The sequence below is a fragment of the Schistocerca americana genome, chromosome 3, assembly GCF_021461395.2.
Source record: "Schistocerca americana isolate TAMUIC-IGC-003095 chromosome 3, iqSchAmer2.1, whole genome shotgun sequence".
Taxonomy (NCBI): Eukaryota; Metazoa; Arthropoda; class Insecta; order Orthoptera; family Acrididae; genus Schistocerca; species Schistocerca americana.
The window spans coordinates 766,181,321-766,199,663 of record NC_060121.1 but is presented as its reverse complement, the minus strand read 5'-3'; the positions used below and the strand labels follow the sequence as shown (position 1 = coordinate 766,199,663).

Here is an 18,343-nt window from a genome sequence, read left to right as displayed (position 1 = left end):
CCAGATGAAGCACGTGAAAAAGGAAGGGTATCCGTATAAATACGGACAGAGCACTTGACGCAAAGCAATGACTACGTGGTGAAGCTTAACTGCTAAGCTTACGACTCGAACCAAACTACTGTAGCTGTATCGTCATTCATTCGACCTAAATTGCCTCTCATATTACAATGGATCAACTTTGTTTCGATTTGGAGATGCGGCCTAAAACTTTTCTCTCCCTTTGAATTTCGAGTCTCAAATTTCAGGTGCGGCTTAGATTCGAGTGCGTCTTGGATTCGAGTAAATATGGTAGAAGTAGATGTGATACATGGGTTCTGTTCTTAATAAATACAAAGAAGTTACGTGCCACATGAATGGCACTCTGTAATATTCTCATCAATTAGCAATTTTCCAAAAATGTATTTACTTTCCATTTAATCTATAAGTCCCATTCCGATAAGTTCTGGTGGCCCTTCTCGGGATTCTTCTACCACAATCCAGATTAAACTTGTCTTCTTGTTATCTCATTACATGGCCAATATTTCTAGTTTTCATTGCTGTTACAGTGTTAGGTTTCACTCTAGTTTCATTCAGATTCAGATTGCAGGGCACATCCCTGTTTAAAAACATTTATTTAGTATTTTGTTCTTGGATCTCTAGTGATCCTTTCTCTCTCACTTTCACCCCTTACTTCCAAAGTCCAGGTTTCATTACATATGCTATTACTGGCTGAATAATTATTTATAATGTATATTTTGATCCACCTGGAAATATTACTGTTCTTTAAGATATCTGATAAGGCATAATACATTTTATTTGTGTTTTGAAACCCAAGTCCCATTTTATCTATACCACTATTTAATATATTAAAGAAGGTTCCTGATATTTAAATAATTTGTGTGTTCAAATGCTTTTGTCTGGGCTTGCAAGATACCACTAGTATATATATTAGGTTTTCACAGTAAGTACCTATCTTCTTCCTGTTGATCCCAGACAAGCACAACAGATTAATATTGCTCATAAAGTCTCTTGTTGCCAACTTCACATGAAGTGCATAACAACATACAAGAAAATACAAAATCAGCTTCACCCAACTACAGGTACCCAAGAAAGTTGAAAAACACTGAAGTAATAGGTTCCTATTATAGTCATAACAATGTTTACGCTCCGAGGAAGACAGCTTCATAACATCTGTAAAATAAACAGAAAAGCACCACACTGCATTAAGATGAACCGCCTTCAAACTTACCTTCAATCATTCAAATCGACAAATTCAATTGTTTTCTCAAATTCATGACATAAATGACATTTTAAATTGCAATATGATAAATGTAATATTTCTATATTGAATTATTACTTACTGCCAATTCATGGTGCCAGTCTTTCATACACCCATCCATCTTTTCCTTTATGAATACGAATTTCATCTGATGTTTCATTCTCTTCTAGCCGTCTGAATCTAATACGATCATGCACTCTATCACTCTGCCCTTGCCAAAATTCAAAAGTAGTTGGTTTCACAATGAAGCCACCCCTACACAATCACAAATTTAGCTGAGCGATTTGTATTAGAATGTTATTACTATATTCTAAGCAAATTCACATTAGGTCATTTCTCTAAAGTTGAACCTACCATTCATTTGGCCGAGGAATTTCTTTCCCTCGACTGACGTATTCCTCTCGAATCTTATGGCCTGCTTCAATAAGTTCCTCTCTGCCTGAAATAACAGTGCTCTGATGGCTGATACAGGCTCCAATCTGGCTATCGACTGGCCTTGAATGGAAGTATTCATCAGATTCTTGTTCTGAGAGTTTCTCAACAACACCCTCAATCCGGACCTAGAGGCAACATAACAACAAAATTTAACTACCTTTCCAACCATTTTTAGTGATAATTGAGTTTTAACCTTAACGTAGAAATGGCATACTTTGTCCCAATTATGATTCTCTCTCTCTCTCTCTCTCTCTCTCTCTCTCTCGCCCCCCCCCCCCCTCTCCCTCTCTCTTTCTCTCTCTCTTGCACACCCGCACGCACACGCACAGTGAAATCACCATTGCTGAACAAAGCAGAATCATTATATGAAACCCTAAGTTACTCAGTGTCAATCACAAACAGATAAGATCAAATGAAGAATAAAGCACCTTTGGTAACAGTCAGACATGGTAAGAAGTGACACGAATGTATTTGCATGAAGAGTCAGAAAACTTCAAACGGTTTCAAAGAAAGCACAGACTCCTGGCTTTTATTCTAGACATCTGTCCAGGTATTCACCTATTTCCATGAAGCTGGCTGAAGGAAGTGCTATACGAATAGAGAGATGGGCTCAAGTGTGACACTAGTTTTACCCATCACAGCTGATGAGGTAGATTATCTGTAGCACAGTACTAGCTCAACATTGGAGGAAGGTGACAAGTCAATGATTGTGAATATGAAGTAACTGTTGTGATAACAGACAGTTATATAGCTACATCATGAGTTTTCACTCCATATTTAATATACTTTTATTAGTAAACAACTAAAACCCGAAGCTAAGCTCAATTCAAAAATTTTATTTTACATTACAGAGAAACCTTTGGCATATTTTGGAAATTATTACATACATATATAACATATAACCTATACTAGTCAACCACAAACATTGAGGCTACATGATTTTGTCCATATAAAAGTGTCTAAAAATGGGAACTTAATGGGATGTTCATGAGAGGAAGGCAACTGTTCTCATTACTGTAAGGTAAACTCAGAAAATTTAGTAGGGTACTTCATAAACATTTTCCCTGCTGTTATAATATAGTTTAAAATAACAGAAACTATAAGGTGTACAACTATGCTTCTGCCATTTGCTGATAGGTGGCGACAACGATAGGTTGCAGTCGAAAGAAAGAGAGTGCAGACGTCAGGCAGTTAGCTTGGACCTCAGTCAACATAACATCATTCAAACATTAGTTGATTTGTGTCTGAATTATAAAGATATTCTTGATTGAAAATGTCATTTTACAAGCATCATTCTCGACATTTGCGGGAGGTGTTAATGTTTTGTTTCAATATGAAGAAAACTGCGGATGAATCTTATCGAATGCTCTCAAGTACATATGGTAAGGATGCTATTAGTGAAAGAACATGTCGTGAGTGGTTTCAACACTTCAAGAACTGTGATTTTAATGTTGTATACAGGCATAGTGGTGGAAGAGGGAATGTTCTCGAAGACGCACAATTGGAGGCATTGCTGAGTGAAGACTCGCGTCAAACTCAAGAAGAATTCGCACGAGTAGTGGGAGTGACACAGCAAGCCATTTCAAAATGTCTCAAGGCCATGGGCATAATTCAGAAAGAAGGAACTTGGGTCCCATGTGAGCTGAAACCAAGAGACGTTGAGCAGAGTTTGTGAGATTGTGAACAGTTGCTTCAGAGGCAAAAATGGAAGGGATTTCTGCTTTGCATTGTGACCGAGGACGAAAAATTGGTTCATTATGATAACCCTAAATGCAAAAAATCATGGGGATATCCCGGCCATGCTTCCATGTCGACGGCCAAACCGAATATTCACAGCTCCAAGATCATGTTCTGCTTTTGGTGGGATCTGCTCGGCGTCATGTACTATGAGGTGTTAAGACAAAGTGAAACAATCACAGGCCTCGTTATCGAACACAATTAATGCATTTGAGCAGAGCATTAAAAGACAAACAGACGCAATACAGCAAGAGGCACGATAAAGTGATTTTACAGCACGACAACGCTCAACCACATGTTGCGAAACAGATCAAATAGTACTTGGAAATGTTAAAATGGAAAGTCCTACCCCACCCGCCGGAAATATGGAAGCGTCCGATCCCGCCCATTTGCTTTGACCCATGACGTCACAAATATGGTGGAAACTACCATAAACCACAATTCCAATATGGCGCATATAAAGTCGTTACGTCCACATTATGAAGACGAAAATACATCAAAAAACAAACACACGTTCCACAAAAAGCCTAATGACATTAACAGGACAAGCGCAGGAAATTGTTGGTTTTTGGGTGGGGACAAACTAAATATAAACAAACTTAGACACCCACCCCCCCATACAAAACCACGCAAAATGACGAAAAAACCATCACAAAACTCCCCAAATACCACTAAACACAATATCATCTGGAATCGAACACTTCCCTTGACCTATATAGCTCAACAGCAGCTCCCGATCCCATCTCCCAATGCAAATACCAGCATACTCCGCCAAACATTGGGATCGAACACTTCCCTTGACCTATGTAACTCAAAAACATCTCCCAATACCAATATCAACCTTCACAGCCACACATTTCAATGAAACACTTCCCTAGACCCCAACACACAACACATACACCGAAATCAAAACAATAAAAACTTACCACAAAAAAATTGCGGCGCTTCAAACTAGATTGGCCACCACAACCACAATCTCATACACACACACACACACACACACACACACACGCGCGCGCGCGCACCAACGAAAAAATACTCAACCAAAAGAAAGACCCGACCCACCCACACCTCAACCCCCCCCCCCCCCAATCAACCCAACCTCCCCCCTCACCCCGAAACAAAAAACCCACAACCACCCACCCACCTACCTACCCAGACCACCCTAACCAACCACCTTCGGCCTATAATTTTACTCACAGCCCTTAAGAAAACCCGAACACAATAGCTCTCAGGGACACACTTCCGCCAACAGTACTAATCTAAATGAGACTGAAGGTTGGAAAAGCGCCTCTTCCCCCTCCCATCAATTGTATTGGTACAAGCCCCCCGCCTCATAATTGTTGAACTCTAAGCTATGATTCACTACTAAACGATGAAATCCCCTCTCACCCAACCCCCTATACGAAGAAAAAGCATCAGAAACTACTGTGGACCCTGGCTCTATATATTCCTCAATTAACCCCACTAATTTGGCCTTAGACTCCCTTCCACAACCCTAAAAACACATTCAGAACACCCAGCCCCTGGAACAACAGCCTCCCACACCCAGAGCCCAGCCACAGACTTACCCCTCCCATACTTCCTTTTCCTAAACTGCGACTTGTCCACCTCCACAACAACCCCATTATCCCCCCCCCCCCCCCCCCCACTTAGCCCCTGTACTTAATGAACTCTGAACACACTTCACGGGAAAAAGAATACCAATCAAGCATACTCCTCTCACTCACACCAGTCTCATGCGTGCAAAAACTGTGTGGGGATCTATAACAAAAGTAATAAGTAACCAGTACAATCTCGCGCATGCCCAACTTAGACTTCTCGAACCAGGTACCACACCGTATGGAACACCAAATGGCGTCTTTCCAACAGTGCCACATATAACTGTCCCTGGTTCGAGAGGTCGGAACTTTAGCCAACTTCATTTCTTCACCGCAAACACTGCATTTGACAACCTCGGCAATTAAGTCAAAAAGCTGCAAAAACTTAATGAGCTCTGAAGGGGTGTTCCCCATCATAGCCCTCAAACGGGCACTGTTAATCTTCTCTGTCATAGCCATTCCTGAACAAAAAACAACAACCAATTAAATTTAATAAAAATAATACACGACGTACAGCGGTCAACACTAAATTAACCTTCACACAAAACCACAAAATCTTTAACTCACTGAAATGAATTCCACTAAAACACACTCGAACAATACTCAATACTGAGCAACAGCAAACTGAGCCCATTACACCAAACAAATGAAAACTCTGAACATACCACCAGAGGGCACAACAAACCACAACACGACGACATCTACAAACACGCCACATTCACAAACCAAACTCCGTGCCGTCATGACATCACACACCTCAACACCCTTACGTCACGGGTCAAAGCCGACGCACAGGAATCGACGCTTCTGTCCACCCCACCTGCCATATTCTCTAGACATTGCTCACTCTGAATATCACCTGTTTAGATCAATGGCGCATGGCCTGGCTGACCAACACTTCCGATCTCATGAAGTCTGAAATCAGATCCATTTGTGGATCGCTTAAAAAAACAAACAATTTTTTCGACACTGGATTCGTACAGTGCCCAGAAGATGGGAGAAAGTGGTGGCCAGAGATGGAAAACACTTTGAATGATACATGTGTAACCAATTTGTTTCACTAAAGCCTCAAATGTTGGGGAAAAAACGGTGGAAGCAGTTGTACACCTTGTAGTTGCACGAGATTTAGGGCAAGTTCAGAGTGTCATTTTCTGTGTTTTTCAGATGAGAATGACAAAAGGATGAAGCACCTAACAAATGCATGCATTATCATGTGGCTTACACTACATGGGAGAAAACACAAAGTGCTTTTCGCTGCATGACTGTTTTCAATAAGTTTAATGGAATTTAAAAAACTTAGCACTGAGTGTATAGGTTATAATTTCAGCAAGCAGTATTTTTTTCTCCAAAATATCCAATACCTGGAGATGAGGGCGTTTCAGATTCCAAACAAAATAGAAGTCTTTAAGCAACTACAACAATACAACTAATAAAATGTCCGTAGTAAGTGCTCTGTCTTGAAGAAACAGGAACAGAAATTCAAATAAGTGGAATTATTTTTAACACACAATCATGGGCTTTCAAACTACCGTGATCTTTTCTCGATAATAAAAAAAGGAACAACCGAGTCTAGGCCTACATACTAAGGATCTTACAATCAGTGACAACAAACTTTCAACATGTATACATCAATGATGTACCTTACCTGTCTAACTAAAGGTGCCCAGTAGAAATTTAAAGCAGCTACAGGATTTTCGGCCTATGAACAGAAAATTTAGTCTCAGTAGTGTCACATTATTTTGTATCTTATTGACAGCAATTACTTTAATACAATTTCCAAATATACCCACTAGTTCTTTTCCTTTTCTGCTTTCATAATTCGTATAGAATTTAAAGCCATCAGTTCCATAACCTTTGAGGAGAACATAACGGCACGACGGCATCCCTGATCTGTAACAGTTGTTTCTTTTTTGCCTCAAAAACGTTCTCGAGCCATTTATGAGCAACGAATTTTCTCCAGTAATTCTAAACCACCACCTTACCTACTTGCAGTTGCTAAGCACATGGCATTCGCTTCAAATATTTGAGGATTTTTGCACGCTTCATCAAACCAAATTTTAAAAAGGCTATACGGATTCTTGTCCGTGATATCACTTTCTGTGAAGACATCTGAATTATCCTTGTATTTTTTTCTCATCCCTAAACACAACTTCGTCGGTTAAAAACTAAAATACAACACGTAAACCTCACGTCGAGTAAAGCAGGTAACTTACCACTTATGTTCACAGCTAGAGTACTGCCATCACCACCAATGAGAGCCATAATTATCTTTTCGAAAATTTTAGGAGAGCAATATTTTCGGACAACAAATATCATCACACATTATAACACCACTCCATATCACCAAATAATCACAGCGCTTAAACACTGCTGACTTGTCCTTAGTCTCACTCAAAGTGTAGCAGTGTGTGTAGTGTGTACAGTCAACAACGCATGGCGAGTTGATACCACTCGACTTTCAAGCCAAAGATACTTCTGTTATTTTTTCCCTTTTTATTGGCTTCTAGCATACAAACTTTTTAGCCATCACAAATAAATGTACTGACACACATAACAAGGTAACATTTTTTCCTCGTTAAGGCCCGTCCACACGCAACGATCTGTCTGCGCACATCACATCTGCGCAGACAGATCGTTGCGTGTGAACAGAAGATTTGCACCAACCTGAGGTGTGTGCAAACCTGGAAGTTGGAGTTGGAGGTTTGAGCGAAACCTCTCAAGTCTCAAATCTGTCGGTTCAAACCACATCTGCGCAGACAAGTTGGAACGTGTGGACAGGAGATCGTCGCAAATCTGGCGCGAAACAGCTGTTTGCTCAGTCTAGTGTTTGTATTTGTGTGCACAGGGCATTAAAATGGCTGATACTCGTCAGTGTTCTCGAGAGTTTGTAAGTGAATTCATTGAAATATACAGAAACCACCCATGTTTGTGGAAGATTAAAAGTAAAGAATATAGTGACCGAGACAAAAAGACAGCAGCATACAATGCTCTAATTGAAAAATTGCGGGCAGTTGGCGCCTCGGCAAACAGAGAAACGGTAATAAAAAAATAATTTCGTTGCGAACTGGCGAAATTATTTGCGGATGGATGTCGAAACTTATAATTATCTCTTAAAGCATGTAACCCCTCATATTATGAGAAAAATACTTGTATGAGAAGGGAAATTTCTCCTCATGAACGCCTGGCAGTAACATTAAGATCCCTAGCAACAGGAAGGAGCTACAATGATTTGGAATTTTCATCTGCAATATCGAAACAAGCATTGAGTGAAATAATACCCAACACATGTGAAGCTATTTACGCTTTCCTGAAAGATGAGTTCATGAAGGCAAGTCAAGTAAATTAGTCTGTCAGCGAACTGTTTACCGAAAAGAGTTATCCAAAGTTCAGAAATCTAGAAGGTCTGGTGTAGGAGTAGATCAAGTATACCAGCCAACGTTATGGTATTTTGATCTACTTGGCTTTCTTAGTGATCAAGAAACGCCAAGACCAAGCAGGAGTACAATTGAAGATGAAATTGGAGTGCCAATGTGCGAGGAAATGGAACACGAGGTTATGTAAAACAAAACAGGTTCGCCCTGCAACTCTCGCAGTAAATTTACGTGACAAAACTGCTTTCGCTTTAGCAGCCACTGTCTGCACCATTTTACCGCTTTCTCTGTTTCCTGCGGTTGGTCTGAATGTTTTTTGCAACACAAGTTGTGAACACAGACCACAACAGAACTTCCTCCATTTCTATTTTTCAAAATAACTGAATTAAATTTTGACGTTTTCGGGGAGCGTAGTCGCTTGCCACTGATATTTCTTTTCTACACCGACAGATGGCGGGCGAGTAGTAGATTGGGGTTTGTGTCGTGTGAACACACCACATTTGCAGCGATCTTATGCATGTACAGACATCTGCGCCGATGTCTGCGCAGACAGATCGTTGCGTGTGGACCGGGCTTTATACATCCTGTTTAGGGCATACATTCATATATTTTCAGATCAAAATTATTGTAATCAGATTACAAAACACAGTTGACTGCTAAAAATTTATTTGTTAATTAAGTTCTTTAGTTAAGTTCAATTCATTTTAGATTTTTATGTCTTCTTTCGCTAGAAACCGCGATACAGCAGCGTATGTACTCCTCCTGGTTGTGTCTCCGAGAATTGGAATCATGCAAAGCGGCTGGCTGTGACCAAGTCCCTTTAAAAAGTTAACTCTGACTTTCTCACAGGGAGGATGCTAAGTTCACCCAACCTGGGAGTGTCTCCCGACAGTACGCACTTGGCTGTTTTGATGTTTACTGACCGGAAGTTGGTTTCACGTGACAAGGCATCCTGTTCGAAGACGCCATTCATGTTGATGTTTGCCTTGTGCTCCATTTAACTGCTTTCGTTGTTTGTTGCTGCTTCTTGTTATTTCGTTGCTGCTGTTCCGTTTTGTTATTGTTTCTTGTTATTGTTTAGTTTGTTTTAGCAAACATGAGTGATTCCCAAGAAACGCTCTATAAGTGTGAGGAATGCAGTTCAGAGTTTAAAATGCGAAAGAACCTCTACGCCCATATGAGGAAAGTTCATGAACTTGATATCCATGTGTCTAAAAAAGGAAAAGGCAGTGAATTGTGTCCCCAGTGCGGAATTGCATTTATGAGATGCAGTTCATTAAAACGTCATCAAATAACTGTGCATGGCATGAAGTCGGAGGAAAACAGTCGGAAATGCCGCATTATTTGCCCACAGTGCTCTCTCTCGTTTCTCACCTATGACACACTGAGAACCCATATTCAAGAGAACCATGACGTTAGTTTTGAGTGCCAGGAGATAGAATTTGGTTGTCTTGCAGGTTTGTTTTTTATATTTATTGTGTTAGTCACGTTTTAGTAAATTTTGTTGATCCCAAGTACATGACTTAAAAATACTGCCTTAACATTTTTTCAGACTTTGAAGAGTGGAAAATTTCTTACGAAAAAGTAAACCATGTTCGTTATGTAATGAATTGTTCGGAGCAGGAGCGACTAGAAAAACGTGTTCGATATTACCACTGCCATCGCTCTTTCAATTTCAATTCTAAAGGAACAGGTGCCAGGTGTGTCAAAAGTATGGGCACGAATAAAATAGGCAGTACTTGTCCATCCAACATGCAAGTGACAATAACAGAGGACAAATGCTGCTTAAAATTTTTTCCAAAACATATGGGACACACCCAAGATGTTGGAAGAACATTTCTGCATGGGAACGAGAGGGCAGAATTGGCAGGTAAAATGGATTATGTTACACTTATGTACATGAAACATGAAATTATCAAATTTATTTGTGTGAACAGACGTAGGGTCTATCAATGTGCTTCATTTTTATTTCCTTTTTTTTTTCTTTTTTCAGGACGGCTGTCACAGGGTGTTCCTGTTGGACGAGTCTTACAAGATGTCCGAAGTGCACCAATCGCAGCAAGTGTGGAGAGAATCCATCTCCTTGAGAAAAAAGATTTGCATAATATAAAAAGGGATTTTGATATTGGTTATGCAACAAAGAAGCATGAAAATGATGCAGTGAGTGTGAAATTGTGGGTTGAAGAAATGAAGAGACAAAGTGACAACCCAGTACTGTATTTCAAGCAGCAAAAACAAGTGGATCCTAATTTTCAAGATGAAGACTTCATTCTTATTATAATGACAGACTTTCAGCCCGAACAACTTCTAAAGTATGAAGAAGATAAAATATGTGTGGATGGCACTCATGGCATGACTGCATACGATTTTCAACTTTTTACTATTGTCGTTGTTGATAGATATGGTGCTGGAATGCCAGTTGCATTTTGTTTTTCAAATAGGGGAGACATGTGCTTACTGTCTTTTTATTTCAAATGTGTGAGAGAAAGGGTGGGCACTGTAAAGACCAATGTGTTTATGTCTGACGATGCACCAGCATTTTATAATTTATGGTCAGCAGTAATGGGACCTGTGCCAAACCAGTTGCTGTGTTCTTGGCATATACAACGGAACTGGTCTCAGAATTTAAGGAGAATTTCTGGGGGTAGTGAGAAAAAATCAGCAGTGTTTAGTTCACTAAAGCGACTTCAGACTGAACTGGATACAGATGTTTTTAGTTGTAGTCTGGAGAAAGTGGTGGAAGACTTATTGAATGATCCAGATACTGCAGAATTTGGCAGGTACTTTCTTAAGATGTACTGCCAGCGAGTGGAAAAGTGGGCGTATTGTTCTAGGCGCCGATTGGGCATTAATACAAACAATTACTTGGAGTCCCTACATAAAGTTATTAAATACAGTTATCTAGAAGGGAAAAAGTGCAGAAGGCTGGATAAGTCATTAAATGCTTTGTTATGTTTAGTGAGAGACAAAGTATATGAGGGCTTAGTGAAGCTCTCAAAACGTAAACAGTGCTCTAGGGCGTCAAGGGTGAAAGCAAGCCACAACGATAGCTCAGCTATAACAAATGGGATGATTTTATGCAGGGGTGAAGGGTTGTGGGAAGTGCTTTCTTCCACTGGTTGTGAAGTGTATGTTGTTGCAAAAAATTCAGAACTGATATGCGAAATAAAATGTTCACTTAAGTGAAACACCTGCAACATATGTGTACATTCGTATAAATGCAGCTGTTTAGACAACATTTTAAATTTTAACATATGTAAGCATATACATGCATGTGCCAAATCATTGTCTGGTGCTGTCCAGGAGAGTGAACGGTGTTCCTTGCCCTCTAGTGCAGACAATGAATATGTGTCAGCATTGCTTTCTGGCAATTCAGAAAAATCTGCTGACACTTTTGAACAGGATGTGATGTCTCACTGTGAAACTATAGTTGCACTCAGCAAAGGAACACAGTGTGGACAGGAGACTAAGGCCAAAGTATTGAAGGATCTGAAGAAGATCATTGGTAATCTTAATAAAGATTTTTCTTTCTCAGAAGAAAACACAATAAATGTGAATGCCAAGATTGAATCTCAGGCTAGATTTTTTTCCACAAAGCAGAGAAGGATTTTGTGAGGGGTGATTAAGTGTTAAAAAAAAAGTAAACTCCAGGTTGGAATATCAACAATATTAGGAAAAAAATAGTTTGCCACTCACTGTAAAGGTGACATGTTGAGTTGCAGACAGGCACAATGGAAAGAATGTTACACATTTAGTTTTTGGCCAAAGCCTTCTCCAGAAAACAAAACACAAACAGATTAACACTAGCAAGCACACATGGCCAATATCTCCCACTGCAGATAGTGGAGATGTGTGCAGGGAGTGTGCTTGCGTGTGTAAATCTGTTTGTGTTTTCTTTTCTGAAGAAGTCTTTGGCCAAAAGCTAAATGTGTAACAGTCTTTACATTGTGCCTGTTTGTAACTCAACATGTCACCTTTACAGCGAATAGCAAACTATCCTTTTCCTAATATTGTTAATGCACATAAAGGTGGTCTTGTACATTATGTCAATTTGTGTGTGTTTGTGAGTGAGAGAGAGAGAGATTCCATGTAGTTGAAGGTGAATAAAAATTTAAATTTACTTGTGCATTTTTTGAGTTTTGTTAATCATGGTATACTAAAATAATGCTGTCCCACCATCTTGGCTCATTCAAACTGTATTCTATAATTCAGTCACATCTAATTGTGTAAATAAAACTGAATTGCACAATGAAACATTATAATTGGTCTGTATCAGTGTTTGGTAAAGGATTTGAGTTAACAAAAGACAACAAAGAAAGTAATGGAATTTGTCATGATTTTACTACTGTGTTTGAGCACAAAAATCAAGGATTTAGTGTCACGCTACAGCAAGTCTTAGTTTCTATGTAAAAGAAAACTGGCTGAAATTCTCAAAAGTGCTTAAATGTCATGTCTGTTATGACAAAATACTTTACCACACACAGAGTTTGCCTGTGTTGCGACATTTTTTGGTCTTCTGTGGATAGCTATAATCAAATTTGGTTTTGATGGTCTGAAATAACTCTTTAAATGCATTAAATACAGCCATTTCTTGTAATCCCACCTGTGAGTCTACTGCAGTTAGCGCTGTTTGAAAAGAGTTTAATGTTTCCTTGTTAATGATCCTTTTTGTGAATACATAATTAGAATGCTAGGAAACAGCTGGTTGATTATTAGTTCTCTTTGTATAAAGTCCCATGACTAGTGCTCTGTTGGCAGACGTCATTGGGTCAACTAAAGTCATCTCATAGTCCCATGTATTTAGATTTGGGATAACAGTGTCAAGGCAGGCATCACCTCTGGTTGGTAAATGACATGCTACAAATAGTCCATAAATTGTTAATAGATTCATAAATTTTCCTCCTTACAACTCTCCTTGCAAAAGTGTACATTGAAATGAACACCCAGTGCAATTTCTGATTTCAAGTGCATAAAATAGCACAGCCAAGATTCTATTTAGATGAGAAAATTTTCAAAGTTGCCATCTGGAGAATGGTATACTAGACAACAATTATTATAATAAGATTTAATAAGTCCGAAGGAGCCAACTCAAAATCTAGGTCCACACAGTAGCTTTTTAAATCAATTTCTTTAACACTAGATTTTCTGTTGGTATATTTAGATACATCACCGAAGGAAGCAGGTGTTCTGCACCATGCACTTATTGAATTTAGGGATTCAATTCAGTTATACTACCCTGCTTCTTGTGCTGATAACCAATGTTTACATACACAGTAAAATTGGCTTCACTTCTATAAAAAGTGATAACACATTAAGTTTAGTTCTAAGATACAGGCATTATGGGAGTAACTTTCTGAGCACTATGTGACCCGTTTACACTTAATTCTTCTTTCTGTTTGTCACAGAAAAGATTATTTCACAAGAATATTGGCGACACTATGGAATAAAAAAAAACGATACATCACAATATTTTTGGGCCATGTAGCATTATCCATTACATTATATCTAAGATCAGGGTAAACACTTTCAAGATTTTCACCCCTTTTTTTTTTTTTTTGCTGGAAGCTAAAGACGTTTTCTAGAGTTGTACAAATTATGACTCTGTTCAGGTCTAGCCATGATCTTTTTTCACCATACAGCATTCCTTATGCAGGTTTTCAACAGGGCTGGTACTATACTATGGCTACTTAAAAGCCGCTTTTCGTCGTCCAAAATATTAAAAATACTTCATATTCCCCGGTTTGGTCCCCCTACATGTGAATGCGAAACAAACCGAGGTAGCAGACTTATGAGCAGTATAGCTCTGTGTTAACCTTTTAACCACATTTATTTTCCATATTTTACGCACATTTCGTTATAACAACTAAGATCCACAGAAAGAAAGGGGGGGAAAAAAACCCTGACACTAATCGGCAGAATATTTCGGCGAATCTGTACGCACATATATCAATTACGTAAATTTCAGTATGGGCCTACTGCGGAAATTTTACACTATTCTCTTTATTGAACATGAAGGACTAAATCATAAGATGGAAATTACTTCGTGCTTAACTAATTCCTTCAGTATTCACGTGTGCAACTCAGTGATCTCCATACTGATGCAACTGCACTGCATGAAAACCGTCCTCGCAGCAAAGTGTTTACTGAAGGGCAGCAAAGTGTTTACTGATGGGACAGTCACGTGACTTCCGGCAGCCAAACGTCAAATCAGCCAAGTGCGTACTGTCGGGAGACACTCCCCATCCAACCTGGATATGATGTGACGTCATTATGACGTATATACGCTTTAGTCGATTAACACACCTATCGACTTTTAGGAACGTTCGAGATTCTAAACTGTCGTCAGCTAGTGGTTTATTTTGACACGTGCGACTCTGATAACAGCTCAGTGTGGCAGCGTATATGTATTTCGCCAAAATAAAAGAGCTGGATATTAATAGAAATATTCCTGACCGTGGCCTTGAAAACACCACGGACGACAGGTTTCGTAAAAAAGTGAAGTCTTCTTGTGTCCCGACCAGATTAGATTGTGTGATTGTTGTATTGAACGCTTACGCCGAAAATAATATTTATTTATTATCAATATTTTTGTATGGTTTCATACAATTGGTCTTGTCAGTACATATTAGATTGTAGCAGCATACTCTTGCTGACTTTTTTTCTTAATTTATATAGCTGAAAGAGAACTCATGCAAGTTTGTTAGCTAAGTAATTTATATGTCCATCCCAAGATAGTCTTTTATCAACCGTAATTCCAAGTTGTTTTACGCTCGGAACGCAGAGACAGGTACCTTAGTGTCTAGTAATGACTGGTGTGTAGAATGATTGAATTTCGAACTTAAAAAGAAAAATATGAGGCATTGTTGAAGAAAAATCGTTGACCGGAGATGAAATACGAGGGGAAGTGGATTTCTCAATGTAATCTGAACCAAAGGTTAGTGTCTTGACGCATCTAAAGATTTTGGCTGCTGAGTGCTTCTTCTCACTGAGTACGAATAACCGACGCACTTCAGCTGGGTCAGAAGTACATCTATTTCTGCTTGAGATTCACAATAACCACGCAATTGCTCGTCGTCATCGATGCTGAACTCTTTCAGCTTTTCTCTCATTAGTATCTCGAATGCTGAACACATAATTAGAGACGAGCAAACGAAAAACAACGCACAGGACACAAACACAGTACAATACACGATTTAAACGCAAGGAAAGCAAAACACATTTAAACGAACGGCACAGAGCACAGCGCTACCCTGTCACAACCTCTCGAAAGTCCACAAAAGTCGAGTAGTCGATATACGGTTTCTATCGTTTTCGATGTAGCGTGTATACGTCATAATGACGTCACATCGTATCCAAGTCCGGTGAACTTAGCATCCTCCTCCTCACAGCGTCTACACCATGGAGGTAGAATAAGGGGAGATGGCGCTACAGACTTGCGCTGCACGTTGTTTTGAAGCCAGTGGGCGGGGCCTGCCGCCATCTTGGTTCCCCCAAAACATCAGCAGACGAGTGTTTACAATTGCTTCTTGTTCGTTATTTATGTCGTGTGCACGTGATATTTGTTTTATATAGTAAATGTTACTCGGTTTTAGTGAACAACACAGCATAAGGAACGCAACTTCAAACGTTTTTCTGGTCTTAAATGCGTATTCGATACAGTAATACGTAAAAATATTACGCTTCTTGCCTCAGTGCTGTAGTTCCTTTTTGTTTATACACTTAGAATAACCGAGAAGAGACGTATGTGCTATGAAAAGCGTGCTTTTGTAATCCATTTCTATTCACTTTCATTGTGTTTGTGTCGATAATTGATAAAGCCAGAGCTCCAAAAACAATGGTTGATAGTTTAGAGGCACCGATTTGTATTCGTTGCATTTTCAAGTCAAATGCAAATTTTAAATGTTCACGTTTGCAAGAAACTTACCTTATTTCCTTTGGTGTCCCATAGATGTATGCAGGGATGATATAAACAAGCCAGCTGTCATGTCAACAAAGTGAAAAATACGTTAAATTACGAAGGAACAGAACTGAATTTAAGATTGTCAGCCCATTGCAATTTCCACATCTGCTTTCTTTTTAAATTGTACCTACCAAATGACATTCAGTGTGGCAAAGAACAGAAATTTACAGGGTAATACAACAACACAGTGATTAATGTAATGATCTAAGCCTGGACTTCGATAGGGGACTTTGCTTTAACAAATATGTAACCATTTAAGTACTTATAATTTAACCACTGTAACAGGTGTTCCACACATTTTACTTAAGATTTAATTAACTACATGTAGTTACATTAGTTTTATATTAAATTATTGCATTTTAAAACATTAGTCCCCATTTCCAGGATATTTCTTGCCAGGACTTTTCAGTTACTTCCGAATAACCACACAGTGAAAACCAAGTGTAATGCTCACTTCCAGGCAGCTCTTCGCCTTGGATTGATAGGAAATCTAAAGTTAAATCACAGAAATAAAACCATACTGTAAAACTTTACAGTGCATCAGAATTTCAAGTATATATAAGAAAATAGCGCTTAAATAAGTCCACTTACGAATGAAATGTGATTTGTTTAAACTTTAGACTACAATCAGAACGATTAGTACACCCGTAAGCGACGCAGCCGGCATTTTTTTATCAAAACACTTCACGACTACACGGAATCAAACCACCAGAAGAGAATGTTTTGGGGTAGCTAACATGGCGGACCTTCTCTTGGGTCGGCTTCAAGTTTGTGACGTCATGACAACTCCTCTTATTTTTACCTCCATGGTCTACACTGAAATAAATGTGATCGACATCGTCAATTGCTTCCTCGCTCCAAACCTTCGCCCTTCCCATTAACTACGTCCGTCTGATCGGCTCCTTTCTCTCCCGCCGTCCTTCCTATGTCACCATCCATAACACAGATTCCTACACCTTTTTCCCCTCCGCCGGTGTGCCCCAAGGCTCCGTCCTCTTCCCCCCTTCTGTACCTTTTTGTACACGGCGGACATGCCGCCGCCGTCACCCCCCGTCCACCTTCTCCAGTTTGCCGATGACACTGCCTTCCTTGCCCTTGCCCCCACCCTGCAGCGCTCCCAACACCTTCTCCAATCCCATCTTGACCGGTTCACTGCTTGGTGCAACCAGTGGTTGCTCAAGGTCAATCCCTCCAAAACCCAGGCGATCATTGTAGGCAAAACGACCCCTTCCTTCCGCCTCCTTGATTTATATCTCACCATCTATGGCCATCCTATCGCCCTCACTCCCACCCTTAAGTACCTTGGCGTCACCCTCGACCGTCGCCTCTCCTGGACTCCCCATCTCCGGACAATCCAAGCCAAGGCACATTCCCGACTCTGTCTCCTCAAGCTCCTTTCCGGCAGTACGTGGGGTCTGGACCCCTCCACAATCCTCCACACCTATAAATCCCTCATCCGCCCTATCCTTTGTTATGCCCGTCCGGCCTGGATCTCCGCCCCCCCCCCCCTACCTTTTATAAATCCCTCCAAATCCTTGAACGCCATGCTCTCCGCCTCGCCTATCGCATCCGTCCCCCCTCCCCCACGCGGATCCTATATGATCTCATCCCTTTCCCCCACCTCCTCCTTTTCCTTGAAAGGATACGGATCCTGTACACCTCCCGCAAACTCGATCCTCCTCATCCGCTTGTCTCACCCATCCTCTCCCACCCCCGCCCGCTACCGCGCCTGTATTCCCACGTCCCACCCGGTCTCCATGTCTCCACCCTCCTCATCCTCTCCCAAGGTGGCTTCCGCCAGCTCCCCTTCCCTGATGATGTCCTCCTCCCCTCCATCTACCCCTCCTACCAACTTTGATCCTCCCCCCCATTTCATGTGTCCTTTCCTTTCGGCACCCTCCCTCCCTTCCCTTCCCTTCTCTTTCCTTTTCCCTCGTCTCCTCCCTCCTACCCCTCTTCCCCCGGGCTTCCCCTCCCCCTT

At 40.3% G+C, this 18,343-nt stretch overlaps 1 protein-coding gene across 1 annotated transcript; it reads right to left on the bottom strand.

Moving 5' to 3' along the window:
• Positions 1 to 379: 379 nt before the first annotated feature.
• LOC124605657 (pyridoxine/pyridoxamine 5'-phosphate oxidase-like) lies at positions 380 to 7,501 on the bottom strand. The gene is made up of 7 exons (XM_047137484.1): positions 7,245 to 7,501; positions 7,014 to 7,170; positions 6,822 to 6,921; positions 6,677 to 6,730; positions 1,613 to 1,818; positions 1,341 to 1,513; positions 380 to 1,170 (listed from the first exon to the last, which is right to left on the bottom strand). The coding sequence occupies exons 1-6, from the start codon at positions 7,345 to 7,347 to the stop codon at positions 1,348 to 1,350; spliced, it is 786 nt and encodes a 261-aa protein (XP_046993440.1). The 5' UTR covers positions 7,348 to 7,501; the 3' UTR covers positions 380 to 1,170; positions 1,341 to 1,347.
• Positions 7,502 to 18,343: the final 10,842 nt, after the last annotated feature.

What these genes read in the sequence shown, in the direction of transcription:
- LOC124605657 (XM_047137484.1), bottom strand. Translation starts at nt 7,347, where the DNA reads ATGATATTTGTTGTCCGAAAATATTGCTCTCCTAAAATTTTCGAAAAG. An exon ending in GCAGAAAAGGAAAAGAACTA is followed by an intron (nt 6,731 to 6,821) that starts GTGGGTATATTT and finishes TTCTGTTCATAG; the next exon opens with GCCGAAAATCCTGTAGCTGC. An exon ending in ATTCCTCGGCCAAATGAATG is followed by an intron (nt 1,514 to 1,612) that starts GTAGGTTCAACT and finishes GTGATTGTGTAG; the next exon opens with GGGTGGCTTCATTGTGAAAC.